General features: G+C 56.8%; 1 protein-coding gene across 5 annotated transcripts in view; it reads left to right on the top strand.

Moving 5' to 3' along the window:
* The window catches only part of POLE (DNA polymerase epsilon, catalytic subunit), a 47,789-nt gene that overhangs the window by 13,052 nt on the left and 7,708 nt on the right, over positions 1 to 27,029 (top strand). For all 5 annotated transcript variants that reach the window (XM_088801114.1, XM_074321694.2, XM_019748782.3 and 2 more), the window contains 36 exons: positions 3 to 95; positions 400 to 554; positions 1,750 to 1,891; positions 1,981 to 2,061; positions 2,806 to 2,913; positions 3,240 to 3,350; positions 3,596 to 3,681; positions 3,896 to 4,015; positions 5,206 to 5,338; positions 5,426 to 5,539; positions 5,617 to 5,829; positions 6,073 to 6,180; positions 9,045 to 9,173; positions 9,264 to 9,366; positions 9,452 to 9,598; positions 9,954 to 10,099; positions 12,004 to 12,152; positions 13,132 to 13,224; positions 13,456 to 13,600; positions 15,764 to 15,921; positions 16,260 to 16,455; positions 17,332 to 17,546; positions 19,751 to 19,853; positions 20,238 to 20,318; positions 20,393 to 20,515; positions 21,136 to 21,348; positions 21,608 to 21,817; positions 22,074 to 22,217; positions 23,363 to 23,503; positions 23,669 to 23,822; positions 23,896 to 24,002; positions 24,183 to 24,359; positions 24,434 to 24,657; positions 24,775 to 24,995; positions 25,216 to 25,420; positions 26,412 to 26,585. In XM_088801114.1, the coding sequence (XP_088657240.1) occupies positions 3 to 95; positions 400 to 554; positions 1,750 to 1,891; positions 1,981 to 2,061; positions 2,806 to 2,913; positions 3,240 to 3,350; positions 3,596 to 3,681; positions 3,896 to 4,015; positions 5,206 to 5,338; positions 5,426 to 5,539; positions 5,617 to 5,829; positions 6,073 to 6,180; positions 9,045 to 9,173; positions 9,264 to 9,366; positions 9,452 to 9,598; positions 9,954 to 10,099; positions 12,004 to 12,152; positions 13,132 to 13,224; positions 13,456 to 13,600; positions 15,764 to 15,921; positions 16,260 to 16,455; positions 17,332 to 17,546; positions 19,751 to 19,853; positions 20,238 to 20,318; positions 20,393 to 20,515; positions 21,136 to 21,348; positions 21,608 to 21,817; positions 22,074 to 22,217; positions 23,363 to 23,503; positions 23,669 to 23,822; positions 23,896 to 24,002; positions 24,183 to 24,359; positions 24,434 to 24,657; positions 24,775 to 24,995; positions 25,216 to 25,420; positions 26,412 to 26,585 (5,222 nt within the window). The remainder of the gene's footprint in view (positions 1 to 2; positions 96 to 399; positions 555 to 1,749; positions 1,892 to 1,980; positions 2,062 to 2,805; positions 2,914 to 3,239; positions 3,351 to 3,595; positions 3,682 to 3,895; positions 4,016 to 5,205; positions 5,339 to 5,425; positions 5,540 to 5,616; positions 5,830 to 6,072; positions 6,181 to 9,044; positions 9,174 to 9,263; positions 9,367 to 9,451; positions 9,599 to 9,953; positions 10,100 to 12,003; positions 12,153 to 13,131; positions 13,225 to 13,455; positions 13,601 to 15,763; positions 15,922 to 16,259; positions 16,456 to 17,331; positions 17,547 to 19,750; positions 19,854 to 20,237; positions 20,319 to 20,392; positions 20,516 to 21,135; positions 21,349 to 21,607; positions 21,818 to 22,073; positions 22,218 to 23,362; positions 23,504 to 23,668; positions 23,823 to 23,895; positions 24,003 to 24,182; positions 24,360 to 24,433; positions 24,658 to 24,774; positions 24,996 to 25,215; positions 25,421 to 26,411; positions 26,586 to 27,029) is intronic.

Here is a 27,029-nt window from a genome sequence, read left to right as displayed (position 1 = left end):
AGGGTTGTGAGCGAGAAGTTTCATCTTTTCTCTCTAAGAAGTTTCAGGGTAAAATTGCTCAAGTAGAGACTGTCCCCAAAGAGGATCTGGACTTGGTGAGTGTCACTGTTCCTTCCAGGGTATATGAGGCTGGGTCCGCTTTGCCAGGAGTGACATGGGAAGAGGCCCCATTTGGCACCTGTGGGTGTGGGGCGGGACAGAGGAGGAGGCCTTGGTGGTTGTCTGGACATCCTCTGGGTGACACCCATGGGTGGCGCAGTGGGTGCCACATGCAGAGCTGGACGAGGTGGTTTGGAGGTCCCAGCCCTTTGACAAGGATATTTACCTTTGAAATCGTTCTGCCCTTATGTTCTCTCCGTAGTAAAGTCCTTTTTCTCTTGAACTCTGTCCACTCTGTAGCCAAATCACTTGGTGGGTCTGAAGCGGAATTACATTAAGCTGTCGTTCAACACCGTGGAGGACCTTGTCAGAGTGAGGAAGGAGATCTCCCCTGCCGTGAAGAAGAACCGGGAGCAGAGCCACACCCGCAGCACCTACACAGCCATGCTCTCCAGGTGAGCCTCCTCACACCCACGGCAGCCAGTTGGTCCACAGGGCTGTGGTCCCCTTCTCCTGAGTTGAGATGGATAGGAGGTGGGGAAACCCAGCAGTTAAGTGGCCTTTATGACTGGCTCTGATCGATGGGGAAACACTTCTGAGCAATTACGGAGGATTTCTTACAGTTCTCCAGTTGTGTTACATAAATGGCATCTCCCCATGTCATAATTTATTACATCGGGGCTGGATCTGTGGCTCTAGCACTGAGTTGCTATAACGGTGAAGACATTTTAGATTCCTAATCCCACTACCTTAACACAGTCTGTTCTCGTGGTTTATGGTAAGTGTTAAGCTGTCTACAAATTTTATTAAATGGCTAGATTTACACAGCACCTCTTCTCCAGAGAACCTTGGAGTTATACAGAGAAATTTAACGTAGGACACCAAATATTGTTCTCCAAACGTTCAGACATCAGCTGTAGCAGGAAGCAGGGAAGAGATCAAGAAGAAGCAATCTCGGCAAATTAAAAGTTGTGATCACTTCAGAACTATTCGTATTCTCTGACAAAAGATCAGTTAGGGACTCTGAATATTTCTACACACACACACACCGGTAGCCCATAAATTACTTTTCAGAATATTGCAAGGTGTAACCAGAGACCGAGTCCCCCGAGGTCTTCTCTGAAACTCATTATCTGTCTTTCCCCCACACCCCGAATAGTCCATTCAGTATTAGGAAGCTTAGCGGGCTAATATTGGAGAGACTATTCTAGTGACAGTGATTTTCTGCTTGGATATGATAGGAACAACTATAGTGCAGAAATAGTTACCATTTACCCATCACTCAACCAAGAGCCTTGTGACTGTTATGTCACGACACTCCTGCAGGGTGGGCCTGTTATTATCATCCTCTTTTTCTTGATGTAGAAACAAGCTCAGTGAGAGCAGGTCACATTTGTAGACACACCACCAAAGTAACAGCGCTTTTTTTCTTCTTTGTTCTTTTAATTACCTACATCCTATAAAATGCACATGCCCTAAGCATACACTAAATTTCCTTGTGTGTGTGACTTGCTCGGCTCGGAGGGTCGCCTGAGCTCCTTCTTCAGAAGGGTCTGTCCTGGTCAGCCCAGCCGCGTGTCCTCCGTGTGGACGCGGGCCTCCCCTGCAGCCCGAGCGGAGTGTGCTGAGTGAGCGGCACTCTGTTTGCAGTGTCCTGCAAGGCGGCAATGTGATCCTCGACGAAGAGGAAGCCTCGAAGAAGACTGCTGACCAGCTGGACAACATCGTGGACATGCGGGAGTACGACGTGCCCTACCACATCCGTCTCTCCATCGACCTGAAGATCCACGTGGTGAGTGGGCCATGCCTCACGGCGGCGCAGCCCAGTCCACTGGGGAGACAGACGTGAGCTCGCCATTAAATGTGCCCCACGTCCCGCAGGCTCACTGGTACAATGTCAGGTACCGAGGAAACGCCTTTCCAGTGGAGGTCACCCGCCGGGATGACCTGGTCGAACGACCCGTAAGTACTGTTCACATGTCTCCGTCCTGAATGTCCCCTGGGTTTCTGCAGAGATCTAATTCAGTGCTGACAGGTGACTTTGCTTGAAAGACTTGTTTGCTTCTTTTTCCTCAAATACTTTCATAAGAGATTGTGGAGTAATCACTTTCCTGCTTCATTTCTGACCTAGAGTATAATTTCCTTTTGCACCTGCACATCACGAGGTGACGTCAGTAGGTGAGCGAGGCTGGATCGCAGCGCCCGAGCGAGCGCTCTGACTTCTGGGCAGTCAGTAGTGAAGTGATGTGGGGAAACAGCTTCACTAGGGATTGAAAATGGATTCAGGCCTCGGTTCAGGGACAGCTCTGTGGTCGTGGAAAGGTCTCTACTCTGTTTTCTCATTTCCAAAATGAAGATGTTGGCGCTACCACAGTCTTCTGGCAGGGTTGGCATCAGGTCAAGAAGAGGTCATGCATTGGAATGCGCTCTGAGACTCAGGTGTTCTGCAGTTCTCCAGTTTGCCTATGACCAAGTCTTTTTCTGTCCGTGTTGAGTTTTTATACCATCAGTGAATCGTGGTGTTTGATGTGGGTCAGTCAGCCCTGAGGTGCCTGTCCCACTCTTTTGGAAACCTTTCCCTGTGGCGGCTGGACTCTTGCTTGTAGCAGGTGGAAGTGGAGCAGCTGGTGGTGGGTGTCGAGAGGACCCGTCTCCAGAGCTCAGCTGGGTTTGTGGCTGGCTTAATGCTACATTTGGTCCCTCCAGGACCCTGTGGTGTTGGCATTTGACATTGAGACGACCAAGCTGCCCCTCAAGTTTCCCGATGCTGAGACTGACCAGATTATGATGATTTCCTATATGATCGATGGGCAGGTGAGCAGTGCCTTCTGGGATGTATGCCCCTGGGAACAGAGCCCTTGTCTGGTCCCCCACCCCATGATTAGTATTTTTGGGGTGAATAATGAGTGAGTGTGATCCCAAAAGTGAAAAGCAAGCTGTTCTGCCACCCAGACATGTTCCCACCTTCCAATCGAAATCAGACATGGGGGCTTAGGGAGCGCGTCTCTTCTTGGAGAGCTCTTCTTGGCACCTTGAAGGTGCCACAGAGATTTTTGTAGCAGGAGTTTCTGGGCCGAGTGTCGGGGGGCATGTGTCTCTGGCTTGTGTGTAACCCCCGCTGACTGCTGGTGAATTCCCAGGGCTACCTCATCACCAACAGGGAGATTGTTGCTGAGGACATTGATGATTTTGAGTTCACCCCCAAGCCGGAATACGAAGGGCCCTTTTGTGTCTTCAATGAACCCGATGAGGTACAGAGGTGTCCCTGGGAAGCTGCCGGTGTGGGGTGAAGTGGGAAGGAGAGGCATGTTGGCTCTTCAGGCCTCGACCCGCACAGCAGCTTCTGGACTAGGTGTGTGCGTCCTTGCTGCCCGTGTGGAGGCACAGTGGGCGGGTCCAGGGCTGGTGTGAGGCGCTCCTGAACTTGGGCAGGTGCTGGGAAGAGCTGGAAGGAGCGGAAATGCAGCCGGCTGATGCTGTGACTCCTTGAATTCAGGTTCATCTAATCCAAAGGTGGTTTGAACACGTCCAGGAGACCAAGCCCACCATCATGGTCACCTACAATGGGGACTTTTTTGACTGGTGAGTTTAATGTCTAATTTGTACGTAACAAAAGAGTTCGAGAGGGGACGTTACGGGACACTGAGTACACTTAGTGCTTCAGGTCTGTCCTTTGAGAAATGGCTGAGATGGAACAAAGTAGGAGAGGCAAGAGCGCCACCCGAGTGAGGAGCTCCTGGGTCGGCGCCATCAAGTTAGGGACTCACTGCCCTATGTGCTTGTCCATCGTCCCCAGGCCCTTCGTGGAGGCCAGAGCAGCAGCCCACGGACTGAGCATGTACGAGGAGATCGGGTTCCAGAAGGACAGCCAGGGGGAGTACAAGGCGCCCCAGTGCATCCACATGGACTGTCTCAGGTGGGCCGCGCTGCTCCCCGGCCCCTCGTCAGCGTGTCCTGAGGGCTGTACATGAGTGGGGTCCAGGCTCCCTTCTCGCTCACGCCAGTCCTGTCCGCATCCTCTCGGGGGATGGCGGCGCCTCTGAGAAGCAGCTCCCCTCACTGGGGACACAGCTGTTGGCTCTGGCTGGGTCCTGGGATGTGATGTCTGTCGTCGCCTGCTCGTGCAGCAGACATGTTGAGCGTTGGGCCTCAGGGCAGGGCTGCCCAGCCAGAAAGAAAGGCCTGGGATGAGGTCCCTCGCCTCCCTGCCCCCCGGAGCGCGGGCTGTGGTGGCCCAGAGTGCCAAGGTTGGCTGGAGGTCTCACGAGCCTTCGGTGCCTTGTGGGGAGGTCGTTTCATCTTGGCTGTCATGGGAGCCATCAACACCTTTTAAAGCTGATCCATCTTTTCGTTAGGCCTGTGGTGCGTGCGCTGGAGGGGGTAGGCCTGGCTGCAATGTGAACAGGAGTGAAGGGTGGGCTTAAGATATCTGAGAGGCGAGAACTTGGGGGTCTACAGATTTGGGGGCCAGGGTGTGTGAGCACAGGAAAGCCTGGCTCAGGATTTGGTGTGGGCGTTCAGGTGTAGGGCAGAGTCCAGGTCACAGGTAGAAGCAGGCCTGGGAGCCCCATCCACGTGGAGACGGTGGTGGTGAATGCGCTGTCAAGGGAAGTCAGAGGAGAGGTGGGGCCTCAGCGAGGTGGCAGTGCCGGGTAGGCCAGTGCGGGGTGTTCTGGGTGGAGGCCGGGGGGCGGGGTGGGCGTGGGCAGTAGGAGCTGCAGGCCCGGGAGGCGATGTCACTCATCGGGAAGAAGTGAAGACGGGCACAGGGGTCGCGGGGCACAGGGTGTCCTTGCGTGTTTCCCTGCTAAAGGACCACATGCAGACAGGAGGGAGTGTGACGGCAGGGCCTGAGGGCAGAGCCCAGCAGCCCTGGTGGACAGGCCGCGGATGGTGACAGCTGCCCGCTCCCACCTCGCTCGCATCCCTCTCCCCACAAGGACAGGAGGGAAGCGGGGCCTGGAGCCCCGGCTGGGCAGCTCTGTGTTGGCAGGTGTGTCTGCGAACTTACCTGGCGCATGGGCCCCGCGCTGCCTGGCCTGTCTTCCTGTGTCCAGTTCGCGGCCCCTCACGGATTCCTGGCCTTTGTTCTCCTCTCCTTCCCAGGTGGGTGAAGAGGGACAGTTACCTTCCGGTGGGCAGCCACAACCTCAAGGCAGCCGCCAAAGCCAAGCTGGGCTATGACCCCGTGGAGCTGGACCCCGAGGACATGTGCCGGATGGCCACGGAGCAGCCCCAGGTTCCTGCCGCAGTGCCGGCGCCGCACCTTGGGGGGGGGGGGGCGGTCCCACGTGGGGGCGTGGCCCTTACTCCGCTCTCTCCTCAGACGCTGGCCACGTACTCGGTGTCGGACGCAGTGGCCACGTACTACCTGTACATGAAGTACGTCCACCCCTTCATATTCGCCCTGTGCACCATCATCCCCATGGAGCCCGATGAGGTCAGTGGCCCCGCCGCGCCGGCCCGCTGCCCCGCGTGGGCTGGCCCGGGGTCGGCTGAGCCTGGCGTCTCCTGCAGGTGCTGCGGAAGGGCTCCGGGACGCTGTGCGAGGCCTTGCTGATGGTGCAGGCTTTCCACGCCAACATCGTCTTCCCCAACAAGCAGGAGCAGGAGTTCAACAAGATGACCGATGACGGCCACGTGCTGGACTCTGAGACCTATGTGGGTGGCCACGTGGAGGCCCTGGAGTCCGGCGTGTTCCGCAGTGATATCCCCTGCCGGTTCAGGATGGTGCGCCCCCTTTCCCCCCGGGTACCCCAGGCTTGGTCGCCCCCAGAAGCCACAAGGGCTGAAGTAGCACCTCTGCCCCTGTGGCCCTCACCGGCCGTCCTGTCTGGGCTGCCCTGGGCTGGGACCCTGCAGGCTCAGGACTCGGCTCCTTCCGGAGCGCGGTCTGCGGCGTCCCTGAGGTAGGCTGCGTGCAGCTGGGGCGGGTTCCCGACTGACCTGGGTCCTCTCGGTCGTTTGCGCTAGAATCCCGCTGCCTTTGACTTCCTGCTGCAGCGCGTGGAGAAGACCATGCGTCACGCTATTGAGGAAGAGGAGAAGGTGCCCATGGAGCAGGTTGCCAACTTCCAAGAGGTAACACTCAGGGAGGGGACAGTGTGGCATGGGCAACCTTGGCAGCCTGGCTTCATTCCCGAGCATGTTCATTACGCACCTACTGCGTGCTGCTGTCGGGGGCACCGGAGACAGATGACTCAGGGTGTCTCCTGGTCTGGCCGGACAGCTGTGACAGTGTTGTCACAGTGCATGACCCGACTTGGTGTGGTCGGGGAGTTTCACAGGGACACTCTGGGCTCCTGAGCAGGCTGTGGGGACGTTGAGGGGCTGCGGGCAGAGACGGCAGTGCTGGCTCTCATGTCCAGGTCACCTGGACTCTTTGTCAGCAGTGAGGGGCCACTGGAGGTTTTTAATTTCTTTTTTTGTTAAGGAGACTTTAAAAATGATGAGAGTGAATTCCTAGAAGTTATAGAGTAGAATAAAGTAACTATAAAATCCATCAAAAATGGTGGAAAGCACCATTTACAAAGTGTGTCACATGACTGGAGACCCCAGGCACCTCCCCTGGTGCTGCCTCTATTCCCTTGGGCACAGCACAGCTCACGTCTGTCGAGCACCTCTCGACAGTGCAGCACATCCAGTGACTCCAGGAGTGTGGCATTTTTACCATTTTAGGATTGGTTTTAAGAAATATCTGAATGGATTCACCAGGCAAAATTCAAACAAGAATGTGTGCATGTCCTTTGCAAACTGAAGTGCTGTACAGCTGCTGTCAGCTACAGCTGTCATATACTGTGCGGACTCTGAGCCACCCTAGGAAGAAGGGGGTGTAGGCGGAGGAACAAGTGTGAGCGAAAACACGTCCAGGAAAGGAGCACAGGTGTCACTTTCAGGTCTGGGAAACCAGTGAGTGCAGTGAGCTGATCAGAGGCAGCCCGCGCGCCGGAGCGAATGCAGCTGTGATGGTGTAATAGGCCGACACTCCAGGCCAGCGTTTCCCAAGTCTCGGGTTGGAGTTCTTAGGACACAGTGACCTTATCACACACATAGACACCAAGTGTTCTGTTTTAAATGCTTTGGGGAGTGAATAAAAATATATGACTGTCAGAGCCTATTTAGCTTTATTCTCATGGAGTCTCAGTGACTGTTTTTGTTTTTAGGACAATGTTTTTATTTCTAGGAGCTCTGTTCGTTCTTTTTCCGACATGCTTTATTTTATAAAAAGTGGACTTTCTCTTCCTGTGTTTTAGATTTTTGATCTGTGGTATATATTTTTTTAATTTTATTGGGGGAATATTGGGGGACAGTGTGCTTCTCCAGGGCCCAACACCTCTAAGTAGTTGTCCTTCAATCTAATTGTGGAGGGCACAGCGAACTGACAACCCTGTTGTTCAGAGCTCCTGCTCTAACCAACTGAGCCATCCGGCCACCCCAAGGTCTCTAGTATTTTTAATTACGCTCACTTCAGCATATTTAGGAGATTTATTTCCTGAATTTTGGCGGGTTGCTTTCCACTGTGTCCGCTGTCAGCCACAGAGGGTATCTCTTCCTACACTCAGATTTTGGAATGAGAATTCATCTTCAGCAAGGAATCCAGGCGGCCTCTCAAGGGCTGTTGTCAAGTATTTTTATGGTTTTTTCTGCCTGGGTCCCCAGAGGGGACACTGGGCTGGGTCCCTTCTTACCTGGCTCCTTGGCTGGACGTTCCCAGACCAAGTGAGAAGTATAATGTAGACCACAGATCCTTTAGAGGGACCAGCCCTTGGAGACATGTTCAGGCAAGGTACCTTCTTCGCCCAGAGCCCAGAATAGACGGGGTTCTGGTGAGCAGACTGGTGTTGGTTTAGCCTTCTGTGGAAGTGGCCTTTGCGGGTCCTGCCTTTATTGGAAGTTCTGTATTTCATCTCCCTCTTGTGTGTAGGTCACCACTCCTTGAGGAGGCTGGAGAAATGAGCAGCAGGGCTCCTGGCACAGGCCGAGTCGGCTGTGCTCTCAGGGGCCTGCGTCTGGGCGCTGGGATGGCTGGGCTCCCTCCCCTTGTCTGGCAGGATGGCTGCTCGTGCACTCCTCCCGGGGTCTGTAATTGGGTTCATGCAGGCCGGTGCCTGCCTGTGTGACCAGCCCCAGGAGAAGCCTCGCGCTGGGTCTCTGGGGGCTTCCCTGGGAGGTGGCACTGCGCACTACTATCAGCTCGGTGCTGGAAGGAGGAATCTCCTCCCATCTTGAGCCTGCTCCCGACTTCACCTGATGTGTCTTTCCCCTTGTCTGACTTGGCCGTGTCCTCTCACTGAGTTACCAGACCTGGCATGGCCCTGGGACACCAGGTCAGTTCCCTGTTCCGGTTTACAGTTCACGCGTTGCTTTGTACTCGGCATGACTGAGCAGCTCACTTCTGCACAGATAGGGAGAGTTTTTCTAGTTCAGGGAGCCTTTCCAGGTGTTTGGTATCAGGAGGGTCTTCAGGCAAACAGCTCAGCTGCTGCTGGAACCAGAAATCTGTCATTGGTTCACGAAGTCCCACTGGAGGCCACCCGGCACTGCATTTGGTCTGAGGCCTGGGCTTGAGCCCATGCCAACCGCTCACCTGTCAGCTGCAGGCTTGCTGGGACATGCGCACCTCGGGGACCCACGGGGCCCTCAGCAAGGGTGACTGCTAGTATTTTCGCCAGGTCTCGCACTCGCTGGCAGATGGGCTCTGCCATGTGAGGCTGCAGACAGTCTTCTGCAGTTTTCTCCTAACCCTGAAAGTTCTGGGGTGGAGGCTGCTGCTCCCACCATGCTGCCCTTAGTAGGGCTGTGCTCCTGTGTCGCCTCCCATGGCCCTGGGCCTGGTGCTGGTGGCTGGTGTCCGTCTGGGACCTGTGGTGCTTTCCTTGTTACTGTGTACAGTCTCCAGTTTTTGCTGGGTCACCAGCCTCCATTTCTTTCTTCTTCGTCTGCAGGTGTGTGATCAGATTAAGAACAAGCTCACCTCCCTGAAAGATGTTCCTAACAGAATCGAGTGTCCCCTTATCTACCACCTGGATGTGGGGGCCATGTACCCAAACATCATCCTGACGAACCGCCTGCAGGTGAGACATACTCCTACATCCAGACTGAGTCCTTCCTACCTGAGCCTAACTGCTCCCTCCCTCCCTCTTTCCCTCCCGTGCTCTCCGCAGCCCTCTGCCATGGTGGATGAGGCCACCTGTGCGGCCTGTGACTTCAACAAGCCCGGAGCAAACTGCCAGCGCAAGATGGCCTGGCAGTGGAGGGGCGAGTTCAGTGAGTGGCGGCCGGGCTGGGGGTGCTCAGCGGAAATGGATGGACTGGTCTCCATCGTGGTTCTTCTCCGCTGTCACCCCTCCAGTGCCGGCCAGCCGCAGCGAGTACCATCGGATCCGGCACCAGCTGGAGTCGGAGAAGTTCCCTCCCTTGACCCCACAGGGTCCAGCCCGGGCCTTTCATGAGCTGTCCCGCGAGGAGCAGGCCAAATACGAGAAGAGGAGACTGGCAGGTGAGCAGCCCGGACTTGGCCATGGCTTTCCCAACACTGCGTCTCCCAATTTTGGGCCTCAGTAGGGGTGTGTTGGTGGGACACAGCCTGGGGTCACTTAAACCAGTCGCTGAACCCCTCAGATCGTGGCGAACTAGTTCTTCCTGTAGGCTTCATGAGTGTTCCGACACTGGACTCTCCTTCCCATGCTTTTGGTGTATTCCACCCATTCACTCTTGACCGCCTCGCTTTCTAGTGGTCTGCCCCTTCTGTTAACTCAGAGCTGCCTAGAGCTGTGTGTGTTGCGTCCGCTGCCTCCTTGCCTTCCTTGGCCAGTCAGGAGGCTCACGTGCGCCCCCTCCCGGCTGTGCCCTAGATTACTGCCGGAAGGCCTACAAGAAGATCCACGTGACCAAGGTGGAGGAGCGCCTCACCACCATCTGCCAGCGGGAGAACTCCTTCTACGTGGACACCGTGCGTGCCTTCCGCGACCGGCGCTACGAGTTCAAAGGTCTCCACAAGGTGAGTCTGACCTTTGTGGGGTCACGACGGAGTCTAGTTTCGGAGGTGAGGATCCTTACTTGGCGCTGTCTGGAGTCGTGGGATGTACAGGCATGTCAGGTTCCTGCTTTGCGTTTCTGTGTGTGTGTGTGTGTGTGTGTGTGTGTGTGTGTGCGCGCGCGCCCAGAAGTGGGACTGCAGATGCTACTGTGATGGTGTTTTTAACCTTCTGAGAAACTGCCATGCCATCTCACTTTATTAACTCTTCAATTACCTGTTTATCTGTTTCCCTCATCAGACAAGCCCTGAAAGTGTAGTGACTGTCTCATTCTTTAGAGTCTAATGCAGTCACTGGCACATAGTAGGCACTCAGTAAATGTCTAAAGTGTTTTGCTTTTTAAATACCAAACCTTTAAAAACATTTTTTTCTCAGATTGGATGGGGAGTTCCCTGAAATATTTTTGGTCTTCTCTGCATTTCTTTATCAGTTGCTTCTTCCAGTGATCTCCTGAGTAGCTCTGGTTCCCTTAAACCCAGTCGTTCCAGACACAGACAGGCCTAACTCCTCGACCCAGGACACGTTGGCCTCAGGGCAGTCCATTGCATCATGGAAGCTGTGGACACAGTGTCCCAAGCCTTCCCACAGCACCTGTTGGCTAAGACCAGTCAGCACAGTGAAGCAAGTGGGGCTGATCTGCCAGCCCGCTGGCTGGGGGAGCTGTCGCTTGGCTTCTCCTTTGAGGCTTGGCACCCTGGGCCATGCAGTCCGTCTGTGGTTGCCATGTGCCCCCTCTGCTGGCACAGAGGGTCTTACATCCGCCCAGGCACAGCCTGCATGATCCGACGGCTCTTAGTGTGATGCAAATTCATCAAGACATTTACTGAGAGCTGGTATGTTCCAGACACTCTTCTAAGTACTGACAGTTGCCAGCTGGGGGAGGAAAGGCGAAACATCAGATGGGAGGAGCCTGTCATGCTCGACCACTGTGATGGGGACAGAAATGTAGCTGGGGTAGGACGTTCAGACGTTCCAGTGCCCGTGGCCACACCATCCCTGGTGGTAGTTGGGCCACTCTATGGAGGTAAACCTGACATAGGGTTAAGTCCTACCCTTTTGGGTAGGCAGTTGTGTGGGTTTTGACAAACACGCCACACTGAAGAGTCCAGCACCTTTCAACCCTGGGCCCAGTACCAGCCAGGCAGTGGGTGGCCCAGCAGTACTGGCCAGTGAGGACACTGTTACCCTGGGGCATTGCTGCAGATGACGAGCACCTGGCTCTGTGCCTGTCAGCCGCACCTGAGTTGTGTTATTTTAGAGACCCTGGAACTCAACTTGTCAAGTGCGTAGGTAAGAGAGTAAACTGAGTAACAGGACCCAGATAGGGAGTCCCTGGACCTCTGGTGGAGCAAACGCCTGCCGCTTTGTTGGTCTCCAGACGTGGCTTCAGTCCCTTCTCCAGCTCCCTGTCAGGTTCCGGGCTCTGTCCCAGGGCACTGACATTGCCCCAAGTCTGAGGTGTCCACGTGGAGTATCTCCTCCTGTCCTTGGGCTCGCAGGAAGTAAAAATGTAACGTGGGCCTGTTCTTTGTGCTCAGCAGCCCTTTCAGGACATCTCCTTCCAAGGGGCAGTTCTAGATGAAAGGTGAATGGGGACGTGAGAGAAGCAGGCGTTGGGGTCGTGCAGACCCTATGAGGGACGAGTCAATGCCGGACACCGTGCCCTGTTCAGTTTCTTGGGGTAGGAGCAGGAGCACGTCCTTGTCCCTAGAAGTTGTGCCGAGGTGTGCAATCTGCAGCTTTCTACTGATAGTGCCGTCAGAGACGGAGTGAAGGAAGTGTGGCAGGTACCAGTAGAGGCCTATAGACAGAGAGTTCCCATGTGAATGACCTTGGCATGACAGCTTTGTGTGTGTGTGGTTCGCAGGTGTGGAAGAAGAAGCTGTGTGCAGCCGTGGAGGCAGGTGACGCAGCGGAGGTGAGGCGCTGCAGGAACATGGAGGTGCTGTACGAGTCGCTGCAGCTCGCACACAAGTGCATTCTCAACTCCTTCTATGGCTATGTCATGCGCAAAGGGTACGTCATGCGCACAGGGTGCCTTAGCACCAGGGGCCGGGAGAGGGCAGGGCTGTGGGCTGCCACATCCCCTTCAGTAGGCCTCAAGGGGCATCTGCACCACTGCACGCCTTGGTCTCAGCATCCTGGGCTAGAGACGTGATTTGGTAGTTTCGTGTGTGTGTGGGGGGGGGGGGGGGTGACTTAGTGAATGTCACCACTTGGGACGTGGAGAGGGTCTGCACAGTCACTAAAACAGCACCGTGTGGCTAATGAGGGATGTCAAGCCGTCTGAGAGGTGGAGAGAGCCAGGAGATGGGGTCTCAAAGCCGCTGTGGACACTGTTCTGGGGTTAGGGGTGCAGGAGATGAATTGAGGTGGGGCCTGAGCATGTCCATTGGACATGACCAGGTGGGTAGGGCCTCGGGCAGAGCAGGTCTTGAAGGGGAGACCTGGCCACTGGGTGGGGACGCTAGGACAGTCAACAGGGCAGCTCTGGAGAAGGAAAAAGGCGGTGGGTGGCACAGGGACTGGGCTTGAGGGAGGGTCATTCTGTTTATTCATGTTGCTTTTTAATGGCACTGGGGAGGATGAGAGCAGGGCTGGAACCTGAACAGAGTTCCCGGGCAGGGACCTTGAGCCAGAGGGTGGCAGGAAGCCGAGGGTGCCTGTGGCCCTGTTTTCCCTGAGAAGCTGGAGGGTGTGCATGGGGCTTGGGAGAATGGAGAAGGCATGAGATGCTTGGTGCTGCAGATGGTGGGAGAGGCTCATGGGGACACGTGACCATCTGGGCTGCTATGGGGCGTCCCGCTGAGCCTGAGGTCCTGAGCTGTTGCAGGGGCAGCATGCTGCATCCTTGCAGCTCATCCTTCCTGAGCTGAGCCCCACACCCTCAGCACAGAGTGGATTCTGCCTTAGTCCTCTTGCCCTACTCCAGAGTCCCCCTCTTGGTATCCTCTCTCCTGCCCTGTCCTAATGAGCCTGTGACTGTCCTCCCCAGGGCCCGCTGGTACTCCATGGAGATGGCCGGCATTGTCTGCTTCACGGGGGCCAGCATTATCACGCAGGCGCGGGAGCTGATCGAGCAGATTGGGTGAGCACCGTGCTGCGGCCCGCGGCCGGCGGCATGCCTGCTGGAGTGGGCCGGTAGGGCTGCAATGGGAGGGAACGGCTGGGAGAAGAGCGAGCTGGAAATGGGTGGGCGTCTCGCTTGCTGCGTTCATGGCCCGGAGGGGCCTCCACCGCGTCCAGACTTGATAGGGGCTTCTCGCTACCTGGGGCCCCAGGCCCGTATCCGTGTGGCCTCATTTCTGTTTCTCTGAAGGAGGCCCTTAGAGCTGGACACAGATGGAATATGGTGCGTGCTGCCCAACAGCTTCCCTGAAAACTTTGTCATCAAGACAACCTGCATGAAAAAGCCCAAGGTGACCATCTCCTACCCTGGGGCCATGTTAAACATCATGGTCAAGGTGAGCCTGGGCCTGCAGACGGGGCTCCTGTGGGTGTGGGCTCCTCGCACCAGCCTGGTGGGGCCTGGGGAACGGGGCCTGCGGTATCTCTCAGGCCGGCGTGTGTCCATCCCTTCCTGGGCTCCACGCCCTGCCTCCGCCGTCCCCATTTTCTGTGTGGCCTGAGTTCACACTGCCGAGCGAGTGCGCCATCCTTCAGCACAGCACCTACGCTGCTTTGCTCGTCACTTTGTTTCGGAATCATTTTGCACTTACAGAAAAATTACAAAAATAGAACAGAGTTCTGCTGCCCTGACGTTGACCTCCACAAAGCATGGCCCGGCTGTCAGAACCAGGGCACTCGGGCCGGCTGACACTGGAACCAAACTCGGTCTCGGATTTCCCAGTTGTCTCAGGACCCCAGCTGCGTGTAGTCGTCTGTCTCCTTAGTGCCCTGCCGTCTGCATGACCGGGATACTTCCCTGAGTGCCGGGCAGGTGTCGTGTCTGCCCCTCAGCTTGGCCTTGTCTATTTTTCCTTGTTCTTGCACTGAGGTTATTTGGGCTTTTGGAGGAACGCCAATGAGGTGACGTGCCTTGTGTGGTTTTGTCACGCGTGGTGTCAGGATCTGCACTTGCGGTCCCTCCACAGCTGCGGCCCCAGCTTCCCCACTGCCGTGCTGCAGAAGTCCACACCGGGCGGCCTTGACATGCCCGCCCACAGTGGGCTGTGCAAGTCTGGCCACGTGCTAGAGCAGCACAGTAACGAGTGAGCCTTGAGGACATGCTCTGAAACTGCGGGTGTCCTGCTCCTCCCTGAACGGGCGCACTCGCTGGGCACCCTCGCCAGTCGTCCTGGTGTTCTCTGCTGGGTTTCCCTCTGGTGAATCTGTTTCCCTCCTTCCCGACATTTATCAATGGCACTGTGTGGGAGGAGTCGTCACCCGTTCCTCGCTCCCTGGTTTACTTGGTGGTTTATGTCCATGTCGTCCAGGGATACTGTTACACTGGCATGTGACCCACGACTGCCTGCTGTGTTTGCAGCTCAGCTCGCTGCCCGTTGGCCTCTGGGCTCCTTCACATTTGCCCACATGTTTGCGACACGCTCCGTCCTGGGGCTTGGGTTGGGTTTGGTGGGTACTTTCTTACCGCCTGGTACTACAAGACACTCCAGCCTCATGTTGTATTTTCCTGCCTCAGCCCTAGAATCAGCCACTTCTCTAAGGAGCCTGGGTTCCTTTTAGTGGAGATGGTGCTAGAAACTGAAGTCGGTGCCAGTGTGCTCATTGACGCCACCCCATGTCACTGCTTGTAGCTGCTCACTGTGAGTTGAGCTAGGAGATACATGGATGTATAGTAACCCCACACCCACCCATACTTACTTGCAGGTGTGTTTACATGTATGACCTGAACCCGTTGCTACATCGGGCTCCGATGTCGTCCATTCCCTTAGTAGTAACTTCTTCCTCTTGCAGACAGTAAACCTACCAGATTTTCTCAGTACATTTCTTTGTTTGTTCAGCCCTAGTGTATGTGTAACAGCTCCAGGACGTGCCGACAGTGGTGTTTGCTCACCTTTGTTCTCGTTGCTCGTCTTCACCACCTACTCAGCATGGCTTGTCTGTTATGTCCGGCATCCCTCTGTCCCGCAGCCCTTCAGCGGGTTCTGTCATCCATCAATAGTACCATGGGTTCTTTTGTGCCAGTCTGCGGTCCCTCTGGCATCACCTGATTGACTGGTCGAATGTTTTCTAATTTGCTTACAGTAAAATTCCCTTTATGGAGTGAAGCTCTGTGTGTTTTGACCCACACGTAGCGTCGTGTGTCCACCACCACAGAGCAATGCCACAGTTCCGTCACCCCAAAGGTTCCTGCATGCTGCCCCTTTGTCATCAGCCCCCCAACCCCAAGCCCTGGCTACCCCAGTGTGTTCTTTGTGTGCTAATCTTGCCTTTTCCAGAGCGTCCTATGCGTGCAAACACGGAGTGCGGCCTTCTGGACTCTGCAGAGTGCAGTTCGGCTCATCCACGTGGGACACATGTCAACTTGATCCCTTTGTCTTGCCCAGTGGCACCCATCGTACGGAAGAGCCCCGTTTGCTGACCCGTCCACTGCTTGGAGGGCAGCCGGTCAGTTGCAGGTGTGACGATGACAACTGAGGCTGCCCCTTCATCCATGTCCACAGGAAGGCTTCACCAATGAGCAGTACCAGGAGCTGGCTGAGCCCGCCTCACTCACCTATGTCACCCGCTCGGAGAACAGCATCTTCTTTGAGGTCGACGGGCCCTACCTGGCCATGATTCTCCCAGCCTCCAAGGAGGAGGGCAAGAAACTGAAGAAGAGGTAGGCTCCCGCGGCCTCCGTGCTTAGGAAGGAGACAGACGGGTCCAGCCCAGCAGCCTGTCCAGGACGGGTACAGACCTCGGCTCTGTTTGTGGCCTTTTGGGTTCAGTTTGAAAAGCTGTTGTCAGCACTGTTGGACAGCCCCGGCTCTGTCCTCCGCCTGGTAGATTCTACAGGCCGCAGGCCCTTGAGACATTTCTGTGTGGGAGAAATAAAGGTCCGGGTAGAGACATGGCTGCTGGACGGTGTCGGAGGGAGGGTGGGAGGAGGCGGAGGGAGAGGACAGCGAGAAGCGGCGTTCCAGGCCCCTTCACAGCCGTGCTCGCCTGTCTTTCCAGATACGCTGTGTTCAACGAGGACGGTTCCCTGGCCGAGCTGAAGGGCTTCGAGGTGAAGCGCCGTGGGGAGCTGCAGCTGATTAAGATCTTCCAGTCCTCCGTGTTCGAGGCTTTCCTCAAAGGCAGCACCCTGGAGGAAGTGTACGACTCCGTCGCCAAGGTGGCTGACTACTGGCTGGACGTGCTGTACAGCAAGGTATAGGCGCCCCGCACCTGGCTCTCGGGTCCCTGGGCCCCAGAGAGGAGGTGACATAACCCAGGGCTGATTCTGGTGAAATGCCAACACATGCGTAGTTCCAGTGCCTGCAGAGTCCCCCTCCACTTCTGTGTCCAGTGACAGGACTCTAAAGGAAACAAACGGTGTGGTAATGCGAGGGATCGCAAGAGGAAGATTTGCCAGCGATCACAGAAAATTGTTTGACGTTTTAAATCTTTGTCGGACCTGTGAATGCGACACACAATTTCTACAGTTTGAATGGAGGTGTTTCCTTCCCTCTCATGGACTTGGTCGTGATTCCCATGTTGCTCTGTAGTCTCTGTCCCATCCAGGTTGAGTGGGTTGAGTTACAGAACCATCCTCTGTGGTTGGGTGTCACTCAGATGGGCTTCAGGCCTCCACTGAGATCAATAACATCGCATCAGACGTCTCAGTACAGATGCCTTTACCCCTCCTGCATTGTTTTCTAGGAAGAGACTTTCTGGGTGAAAGGAATGCTGGAATGTTCTGGAACATTGTCTGGCTTCCTTTGCTCTGTGGGCTTCTGGTTCTTGGCATGTCTTATTCTGTGTAGAAATGACCCACCCACGAGAATGAACACGGGGAATCACACACAGTCCTCGTGACCGAGCAGACCTTGGGGGGACCGAGGGGGGGGAGACGGTCAGGCGTGCGCATGCACAGGTGCGTGTGCACGAGTGACGGCTTGGCGTCTTCTGTCCCTGGTATGAGGCAGTCCTTGGAATTTCACTGCCGCCTTCAGCGCCTCCGCTGGGGAGACATTTGGTGGATGGTCCCTGTCAGCTGAGGGACACTTCTTTAGCTCTCGTGTCCTTTGGCCTGTCCTCCCTCCAGGCAGCGAACATGCCCGACTCTGAGCTGTTCGAGTTGATATCTGAGAACCGTTCAATGTCTCGGAGGCTGGAGGACTACGGGGAGCAGAAGTCAACATCCATCAGCACAGCCAAGCGCCTGGCCGAGTTCCTGGGCGACCAGATGGTGAAGGACGCGGGGCTGAGCTGCCGGTACATCATCTCCCGGAAGCCCGAGGGCTCTCCCGTCACAGAGCGGTGAGGGCTTTGGGGTTAGGGAGGGGCTCCTGGGGCACTTGGGTGCTGCTGTTGGCAACCTCTGTCCCTCGTGGGGAGGTGAGCTTCCCTGAAAGGAGCAGGATGGTCAGGGAGGGTGGACCTCGGACCCCGCAGATCAGGTGACAGGATCTGCGCCTTGCTGGGCCCTGGCGGGATCCCTGAGTGAGCGAGCGTGGTGGGTCCGACCCACTGGAGCCACGGAGAGCTTGGGTCCTTGGAGGATCAGCTACGATGGGCCCCGTCATAAGGTCCAGGGCAGGGTTAGGGCAGGGTCCCGGTCGTCACACCCTCCAGGAGACTGCTGCTCCCTGGCTGGAGAGGCTGCAGTGTGTGCCTCGCGGGTGCTCTACTGGCCGAGGCTCCATACCCTGCTGGCGCCACGACTCCCAGCCCCCTTAGGACAGAGGGAAATGCCCCTCCGCTCCTGGAACACACGCAGGGCAGCAGCAGAGGGGCCACCCCACAGTGGCTTCCAGCCCCGACCACGGAAACTTTCAGGGTCTGTGGCACGGCGCTGCTGTCACCCGGCCCTCTTTGGGCTGTGTGAGCTGTGCAAGAACTGATGAGTGAGACAGGAAAACACAGTGGACCAGGGTCCTGGTTCTGCTCTTGACCCCTTTCTGCCTGGTGCGGCCTGCTGGAGCCTGAGAGCGCGTGCACAGAGGGGGGCCTACCCAACTGCTCCCTGTAGCTCCAGGTGTCCCCAGATGAGGCCACCCAAACAACAGGCTCCTAAGTAAAAAATGGTATTGTTTCAACCCATTAAGTTGGGGTAGTTTGAAATCAGCAGTAGAGAACCAATAAATGTAGAAACTTCAATAGTCTATGTTCTCACCTATGTTAGAAAGGTCTGGAAGAAAAAATGAATTAAATACAGCAAATATTTTCTTAAAAAGAAATTCCCAGTCATAACAGAAAATAAAGGAATTTGATATAAGTCTAAAATAGATTATATAGAGAGTAAAATGAAGAATTCCTACATATCAGTAAGAAAAACAACCCAGGGAAAAAGTGGACAACAGATACGAACAGGCAGCTCACATGTGACAGCTTGGTGGCCAGTGCATGCAGACATCAGGAAATGCAGACTCACAAGCACCTGTCAGTTGTAAATAATGAACCTTATGATATCAGTTGTTGGTGACCACGTAGACCAGTGTCCACCCAGTGTCCACGGGACTGTGGGTGCCAGTGGCTTGGGTGAGAAGCCAGCTGTGCACGGTGAAATAGAACGTGCCCGATTCACCCCCTGACGAGCACTCCTAGCAGCAGGCCCTGCATTGCCGCCATGTTTACATTGCGCTGAGTAGCAAAATTTGGGGATATCCTAAGTGTCCTTCAACTAGAAAATGGATAAGTGTATTTTTTATGTAATGAAATGCTGCATAGGAGTTGGCATGGCTGCGTCACAGCCACGTGTTACCACACCGAGTTCACAAACAATGCTGGACAGAAAAGGCGAGTTGCAGGATGATAGCACAGGACACCTCTGTATAAAATTGATGGGAAATCCTATTTGTGTGAAGAGTATAAAAACGTGCATAGGTGGATAAACACCGAAGTAAGGAGCGTGGGTCCTTGTGTGTGAGACAAGGCAGCAGAGTGGCTTCGTCCTCAGCTCCGTTTTCTCACACAGGCCTGACGGGTGACAGGATGGGGGGTAGTGCACGGGGCTTGCTGTCTTCCTAAGGTTCTTTGCAGTATTTCACAGTAACAAATATTTCCCCCAATGAAAGAAAGGGGTGCTGGCCACTGCCCTGTCGCTTTGGTAGTGACGTACAAACTGGTCCGTTCTTTCAGGAAAGGGTCGGACTCTTCCCATCTGTTACCCCACGAATGGCCTTTCAGAAATGTTTAATTATATGCATGCACATGAATATGTAATTTACGTGAGGGCATTTGTGAATGGCTCTGTTCATAGCTGAACAGCACAGACCAGGTGGCCACAGTGGGGGGTTGCTATAAACCATGGTATTCTAATACACTGGCTATTATCAGTTATTAATACTGTAAGCATCAGACATTAGGTGTACTTTGTACAAAACAAACAGTAAGTGAAAACACAGGTTACAGAGTAGGTTCTGAGTCCCTGTTTCCATGTAAAACACACATACACTTGATGAGCACTGTGGCCGGGTTTGGGGAGACGTCCCCAGCTGACCTCCGTGCCTCTTGCCACCCAGGGCCATCCCACTCGCCATTTTCCAGGCAGAGCCCTCGGTGAGGAGGCACTTTCTCCGGAAATGGCTAAAGAGCTCTTCCCTTCAAGACTTCGATATTCGGACGGTGGGTGCTGGCTTTTGTTCTACTCAGAGGTTTAGAAGGAAACTAGACAATGGAGTGTTCCCCAGCTCAGGCTGGCTGTTTGTCTGGACTCGTCACTGTTGACATAGTGGGTAGGACATGGTTACCGTTTAGGGCCAAATTGGAAAAGCTAGACGCAGGGGGCCTCCCTGTTGTCTCAGACGGGCTTAGACCCAGTGCAGGGTCCTGGTGCTGCCTCGGCCGCTGGGAAGCATCCTTTAAGCCCTCGGTTTCCACATCCTCTGTGAAATGGCACTTCCGCCGTAGTGCCTAAGGGTAAATCAGGTACAGGCAGTGTTGGGCGCAGGGCTGGCTGCAGCTGTGGCTACGGCTCTCATGCGCCTGTCGTCCATTCCCTGCATGCAGATTCTGGACTGGGACTACTACATCGAGAGGCTGGGCAGCGCCATCCAGAAGATCATCACGATTCCCGCGGCTCTGCAGCAGGTGAGGGCCAGCCGGGGAGGCGGTCGTGTGGCCGTCCCGACTGGCAGACGAGTGATGGTCTCACCTCCGTGTAGGTGAGGAACCCAGTGCCACGCGTCAAACACCCCGAGTGGCTGCACAGAAAGCTGCTGGAAAAGAATGACATCTACAAGCAGAAGAAGATCAGCGAGCTCTTCATCCTTGAGGGAAAGAGACAGGTACTGTGCCTGGCGCAGGACAGCACGTCCGCAGTGGTGCTCGGGGCCCGGAGGCCCTGTGCTGCCGTTCGTGAGGCCGATGCTTCCATTCAGGCCTCTAGAATGTGTTTTCTTCCTAAGACATACACCTTGATACTGCCCCTCAGGTCCCCCCATGTTCTGTGTGGTAGGAGATGGAATCCCAGGTGGGCTGAAGAAGCGTGTGACATGCAAATATGGGCTGTGCCCACAGACCCAGGGATTTCGTGAGTCCTGCACCTTATGACATCAGTTTTCTCAACTGTAAAATAAAAATCTATTAGAAACACTAAAAAGTACTGAAAGCAGTGCAGTGAAAGGCGTAGCAGGGGCTGAGCGGGGCTTTATCTGTTCTTTGCAATATCATATTTCCTATGAAAAGGAGAGTGACCTGGAGCAAACAGGCAGAAGTGTAATGACTCGCTTCATAATGGCGGCAGTCCTGTGACACTTCTGTCTGACCTCTTCACTATTCAAAGTTAAAAATAGATTGAGTGTATTTGCGTACAATGCTTGATCCCATTCAAGTGACGTGCTTACGGGTTTCTAGAAGTGGAATTGGCCGAGAGATCCACCCTGTAAGTCTTCCCTGGTCATTGCAGGTGGGCCCGGCCCAGGCTCCCCAAGGCACCCCGAGCCTTGGAGCACCAGACATGGAGGACTTTGGCCGAGTGAAGCCACCCCATTTGGCAGTTCCCGTGGCGACTAAGAGGAAACGCGTCCTCTGGGAGAGCCAGGAGGAGTCACAGGACCTGGAGCTGACGGTGCCCTGGCAGGAGGTCCTGGGGCGGCCTCCGGCCCTCGGAACCACCCAGGTAAGGAGCTGCAGGGCATGTGGCATGGTGGGCACTGGAGTAGGGCCCTGGCCAGGCCCACACTGCGGGCGCTGTGTCCCCAACGCCGCCTGAGTGCTGCGGGGACCTGACTTGGGTTTTGAGCTCTGAGGATGACGGTGAGACATTTGGAAGCCATGCAGCTTCATAGCCGTGGAAGCACAGCCCTGTTTTACCACGTGCTCCTTGGTTGTGTTTACCGTGTTTGCATCCCCTTGACCTGTGCCACCATCTGTCCCAGGAAGAGTGGCTGGTCTGGCTGCGGTTCCACAAGAAGAAGTGGCAGCTGCAGGCCCGACAGCGCCTCGCTCGCAGGAAGAGGCAGCGTCTAGAGGGAGCGGAGGGTGCACCACAGCCTGGGGCCATCCGAGATGGACCCTCCACAGGGCTGGGGGGCTTCCTGCGAAGAACCGCCCGCAGCATTCTGGACCTTCCGTGGCAGATTGTGCAGGTGTGTACAGGGGCCCGTGGAGGGCACAGGACGCCCCCAGGGCAGCAGGGATGATGGGAAGGGGTGTCTGGCCAGCTGAGGATCTTGGGGACTGTCCTGTGGTCTAGGACAGAGGAGAAAGGACAGGAGTGACCCTTGTGCATCTGACGGGGGCTGGTGCTGGAGGTTCCCCGGGAGGTGGCCTGTCCACAGGTGTGGAGCGCTTCCTGAGACAAGCTGAGACACGCACGCACTGCTGTACAATCTGTCCTCTCAGATCAGCGAGACCACCCAAGCCGGCGTGTTCAGGCTGTGGGCTGTCATCGGCAGCGACTTGCACTGCATCAAGCTGCACGTCCCCCGTGTGTTCTACGTGAACCAGCGGGTGCCCAAAGCGGAGGAGGGGCCTTCGTCTCGCAAGGTAGGGAGGCAGCTGGCGATGCTGGTCACTGCGGCCAGCAGCCTGCTCGGCCTCTGAGGTCATGTGCACAGCGGTGGGAGCACCTAACAAGTGGGCTCCACAGGCACGAGACCTGGGAGCTGCCTGCAGCCCCCTCTCCATAGGCTCCTGGAGGCCAAGTCTCATTGGCATGTCAGTCACCCACCATATAGGTCGCTCATTTCAGGTGCAGCTCAGTGGCTGCTACTGTGTTCAGGGTTGTGCCGCCGTCACCACGGTCAGTCTTAGAACATTTTCGTTGCCCCCAAAAGAAACCCCGGGGCCCCTAGTGGCCTATCCTGCCCAGCCCTCGGTAACCACCAGACCATGTTCCACCTTTAAATGAGCCAGTGTGACATTTCCTGTAAATGGGGTCCCAAGATGGGTGGTCCTCTGCCTCCTTCCCTTTGGCTGTGTCCTTGACATGTCCTAGACAGTTCACATCTGGTGTCTCCATCGGAGCGCGGTCACTCGAAGTGCGGTCACTCGAAGCGTGGTCACTGCGCCTGTCCATGCACCTCTCACTCGGATGCTCAGAATCGCAGAACAAGTTGTGTGTTATTAGCAGCTGGGGACTGGAGCGAGTGAGGAGGTTTCTGCAGGCGAGACTCCCGACCGGAGACTCAGCAGGATGGGGATCTCGAAAGAGACAGGGAGGGTGTAGGACAGCAGAGAGCAGGTGGCTGGGGCCCTGGAGCTTTCTTGGACGTGCTGAGGGGTCACTGGGAGAATGCCCTTCCCTTTGGCTGCCTCTCCTGCTTCCTCGTCACCAGACTCTGCCTCCGCCAGGGTCTCCTCTCCCTGTCCTCTGACCAAGAACACCCTCACCTTAAACCCAGGAGACAACAGAGCAAAGGAAACGGAACACCTGCCCCCCCCCCCCCCCCCCAGCCGGAGAGCGTGTCTGCTTTCCAGAGGCCTCAGGCTGCTTACCAAAGTCAGCCCAGAGCTTGTAGTTTCACTCACGGGGAGAGTAAAACGGTGTACCCCACGGTTGTGGGCACCAGAAATCCTAGGACTGCTTCAGTGATGCACATACGTGTGAGTGTGCACATGTATATGCCTGTGCAGGTGTGTGTTACATCACCGCTTAGCAGGTGACGAGGCCACCGCTGTGCCCTCCCCAGGTGAATCGAATCCTTCCTCGCTCCAACACGGTCTATAACCTGTACGAGTACTCGGTGCCAGAGGACATGTACCAGGGACACATCAATGAGATCAGCACTGAGCTGTCGGCCCCCGACATCGAAGGCGTGTACGAGACTCAGGTAACGGCCTGCCCACGTGGGCACGGCGGGCTGGCAGCAGCTGCTGTGGACACCACTCCAGGGACACGAGTTCAGCAGCGTGTCTGCCAGAGCCAGCCTGAGTATGGCGGGCTGTGCCCAGGCAGCAGCCCCCGTCAGCCCTGGGCCACCTGTCTGCCCCTGCAGGTCCCGCTGCTGTTCCGGGCCCTGGTGCAGCTGGGCTGTGTGTGTGTGGTCAGCAAGCAGCTGCGCAGGCATCTCTCAGGCTGGGAGACGGACGCCTTCGCTCTCGAGCATCTGGAGATGCGCTCGCTGGCCCAGTTCAGCTACCTGGAGCCAGGTACGGCACATGCCGACTGCCCTTGCTCTGCCCCGCCTCCCGCACCTCGGATGACCTGCGTGTCCTTCTGCAGGGAGCATCCGCCACATCTACCTGTATCATCGCACACAAGGACACAAGGCGCTGTTCGGCGTCTTCGTGCCCTCGCAGCGCAGGGCGTCCGTGTTTGTGTTGGACACCGTGAGTCCCTGGGCAGGGCTGCGGGAGGGACAGGTCACTGGGCAGGAGGACGCCAGCCCCTGGCCTCATTTCCAGAAGCCTTTGCCCAGGAGTGCCTGCGGCGCTAGTGCCCGAGGTGGGGCAGGAGGCCCGCCTGCCGCCCCCCTCCCGCCGCAGAGGGCTGATGCCGCCCTTGCTTAGGTGCGAAGCAACCAGATGCCCAACCTGAGCGCCCTGTACACAGCCGAGCACGGCCTCCTGCTGGACAAAGTGGGCCCCGAGCTCCTGCCTCCCCCAAAACACACCTTTGAGGTTCGGGCTGAAACCGACTTGAAGACCCTCTGCAGGGCCATCCAGCGCCTCCTGCTGGTCTACAAGGTGAGTGTGGGGGCGGCCCTCCCTGAGCCGCTGCCCCAGGCTGGCTTCCAGCTACTCTGTCCCGCCCAACCCAGGAGGAGCGCCGAGGGCCCACCCTCATCGCCGTGCAGTCCAGCTGGGAGCTGAGGAGGCTGGTCAGTGAGGTGCCTGTCCTGGAGGAGTTCCCGCTGGTGCCCATCCGCGTGGCCGACCACATCAGCTACAGCGTCCTGGACTGGCAGCGCCACGGAGCCCGCCACATGTTCCGTCACTACCTCAACCTGGACACCTGCCTGTCACAGGCCTTTGAGATGAGCCGGTGAGCGCAGCGCGGGGCTGGCCACCTGGCTCGTCGCCCCTGGTGGCAAGCTGGTCTTCCTGGTTTCCACCCCTCCTGGGCCAGCCTGGCACTCACCCTGTCCCGGATCCTGTGCAGGTACTTCCACATCCCCGTTGGGAATCTGCCCGAGGACATCTCCACCTTCGGCTCCGACCTCTTCTTTGCCCGCCACCTGCGGTGCCACAACCACCTGCTCTGGCTGTCCCCTACGCCCCGCCCCGACCTGGGCGGGAAGGAGGCAGACGACAACCGCCTCGTCATGGAGTTCGATGACCAAGCCACTGTGGAGATCAACAGTCCAGGCTGTCACTCAACGGGTGGGTGGGCGAGGGCACCGGGCACCTCACTGCTGCTTTCTGCCGTTGGGCGCCCAGCAGATGACCCTCAGGGCTCGGGCGGGCTCTGCCGACAGTTACGTGCTTGGCGGCTGCCCCTGCCGCCCCGCGCAACAGTCATTTCTCTGAGTGCTTGCTGGGTGGGCTCGGGCTTTTGACCAGGGTGTGGTCAGTGCGTGAGAAGTGCTGTCTTTGCGGGCAGTGTGCGTGGAGCTGGACATTCAGAACCTAGCCGTCAACACCATCCTTCAGTCTCACCACGTCAACGACATGGAGGGGGCCGACAGCATGGGCATCAGCTTCGACGTGACCCCGCAGGCGTCCCTGGAGGACATGATCACCGGCAACCAGGCGGCCAGCGCCCCGGCCAGCTACGACGAGACGGCCCTCTGCTCCAGCACCTTCAGGTGCCCGGCTGTGTCCCCAGGACAGCGGCCTCGTGCCCCACCCCCAAAGGCAGAACTGGGTTTGGGATCTAGAAGGAGCATAGATAGGCTTTTACCCTCCCCTCTGAGCGTGCATCACTGGGCTTCCTGGCACCAGCTGGCAGTCAGAAAGCTCCTCGGGTACAGTGATGCCCCGGGCTGTGTCCTGGCTCCTTCCTGTACCAGTAGCGTGGCCTTAGGGACTCTCCGGTTAGCTGGGAGTGCGGGTGTCCATCGCGCACCTGCTGTGGGCAGACAGCACGTCAGCAACGTGGGTCCAGCCGGGCAGACGTGGTGCAACCTCCAGGGTTTAGGTGGCAGGGAGCACACACACTCTTAGTCCCACGAGGTGAGGGGCTGTCACCCACTGTCACGGCACTTACACATTTAGTGACGAAGCTGAGGCAGAGAGGCTGATGGCATGCTTGTGGTCACACCGCCACGGGGTGGTCTTGTGACTCCAGAACCATGACTTCTGCCCTCAGTCCTGTTGCCTTCTCCTGAAAGGCGGACATGACTTGGGAAATGGCAAGGAAGGGACTTGTAGAGAGAAAGGCTCGGGGCCACGTGTGCACGCTGTGGCCCGGGGGCTGTCTGCAAAGACGTGGGCAATCCTGAAAGGTGGGGTCAGGCCGCCGGTGGAAGAACAATCACTGAGGGATGGCTTCCTGGTGCTGTGTGTGGGGACATCAGGGCGGCTTAGCAGGGGCACTCGTGAGGCAGGCGGTGGGGGCTGGGGCTGCACGAGGCAGGAGGCCCTGCAGGTCCCTGGCGGGTCCCTGGTGCTCCCAGCAGGCAGCGTGCCCATTGCACACCTGTGTCTCCTGATCCTGGCACTGAGCACGTGGGGCGGGTGTGAGTAGCTGTGGAGAGGTGGTGAGGCCTGACCTAGTCTGAGGGGTGCAGCTAAGCTGCTGGGAGCCACGTGTGGAGGGGTCAGAGGCCACAGTGGGGTCACACTGTGCCCTCGCAGGATCCTGAAGAGCATGGTGGTGGGCTGGGTGAAGGAGATCACGCAGTACGGCAACGTCTACGCCGACAACCAGGTGGTGCACTTCTACCGCTGGCTGCGCTCGCCGTGCTCGCTGCTGCACGACCCCGCCCTGCACCGCACGCTGCACGGCTGGATGAAGAAGCTCTTCCTGCAGTGAGTGGCCAGTGGCTTTCGCGGGGTCTGCGGGTCCCCGGTCCCCAGGCAGCACCTGTGCGCGGCCCGTGGTGCAAGGTTCCCAGAAAGGCTCCGCTGCCAGCACGGCCGCCTCGCAGCCCCAGGTGTGCCGCTCTTCTGCACGAGTTGGCGTGCACCACTCTGCATCTCGCCTGCTCATAGTAGAGCTCGGCGATCCGCGAGGGCTGGGCCATGCCGATGGACATCCAGGCAGTTTCCAGAACATACCATTCTGAGCAACCAACTAAGGAAGGGCCTTGTGTGTGAGGTCATGGGAGTGTTACCTGCTGAATGGTCCCTGGGAAGGGGCACTGTTGCGGGTCTGACAGATGTGATGAGCAGGTAGATAAATGCTCATTTGGGTGGCATTGCAAAGAGCCCTCCCTGGAGGTCGTGCAGCAGCCTCACTGCCAGCAGTAATGG

Source organism: Rhinolophus sinicus, chromosome 9 (assembly GCF_057876585.1).
Source record: "Rhinolophus sinicus isolate RSI-liver-muscle chromosome 9, RSI-T2T, whole genome shotgun sequence".
Classification (NCBI taxonomy): Eukaryota; Metazoa; Chordata; class Mammalia; order Chiroptera; family Rhinolophidae; genus Rhinolophus; species Rhinolophus sinicus.
Note: the sequence above shows the minus strand (reverse complement) of the source record. Positions and strands in the feature narration are given on the sequence as shown.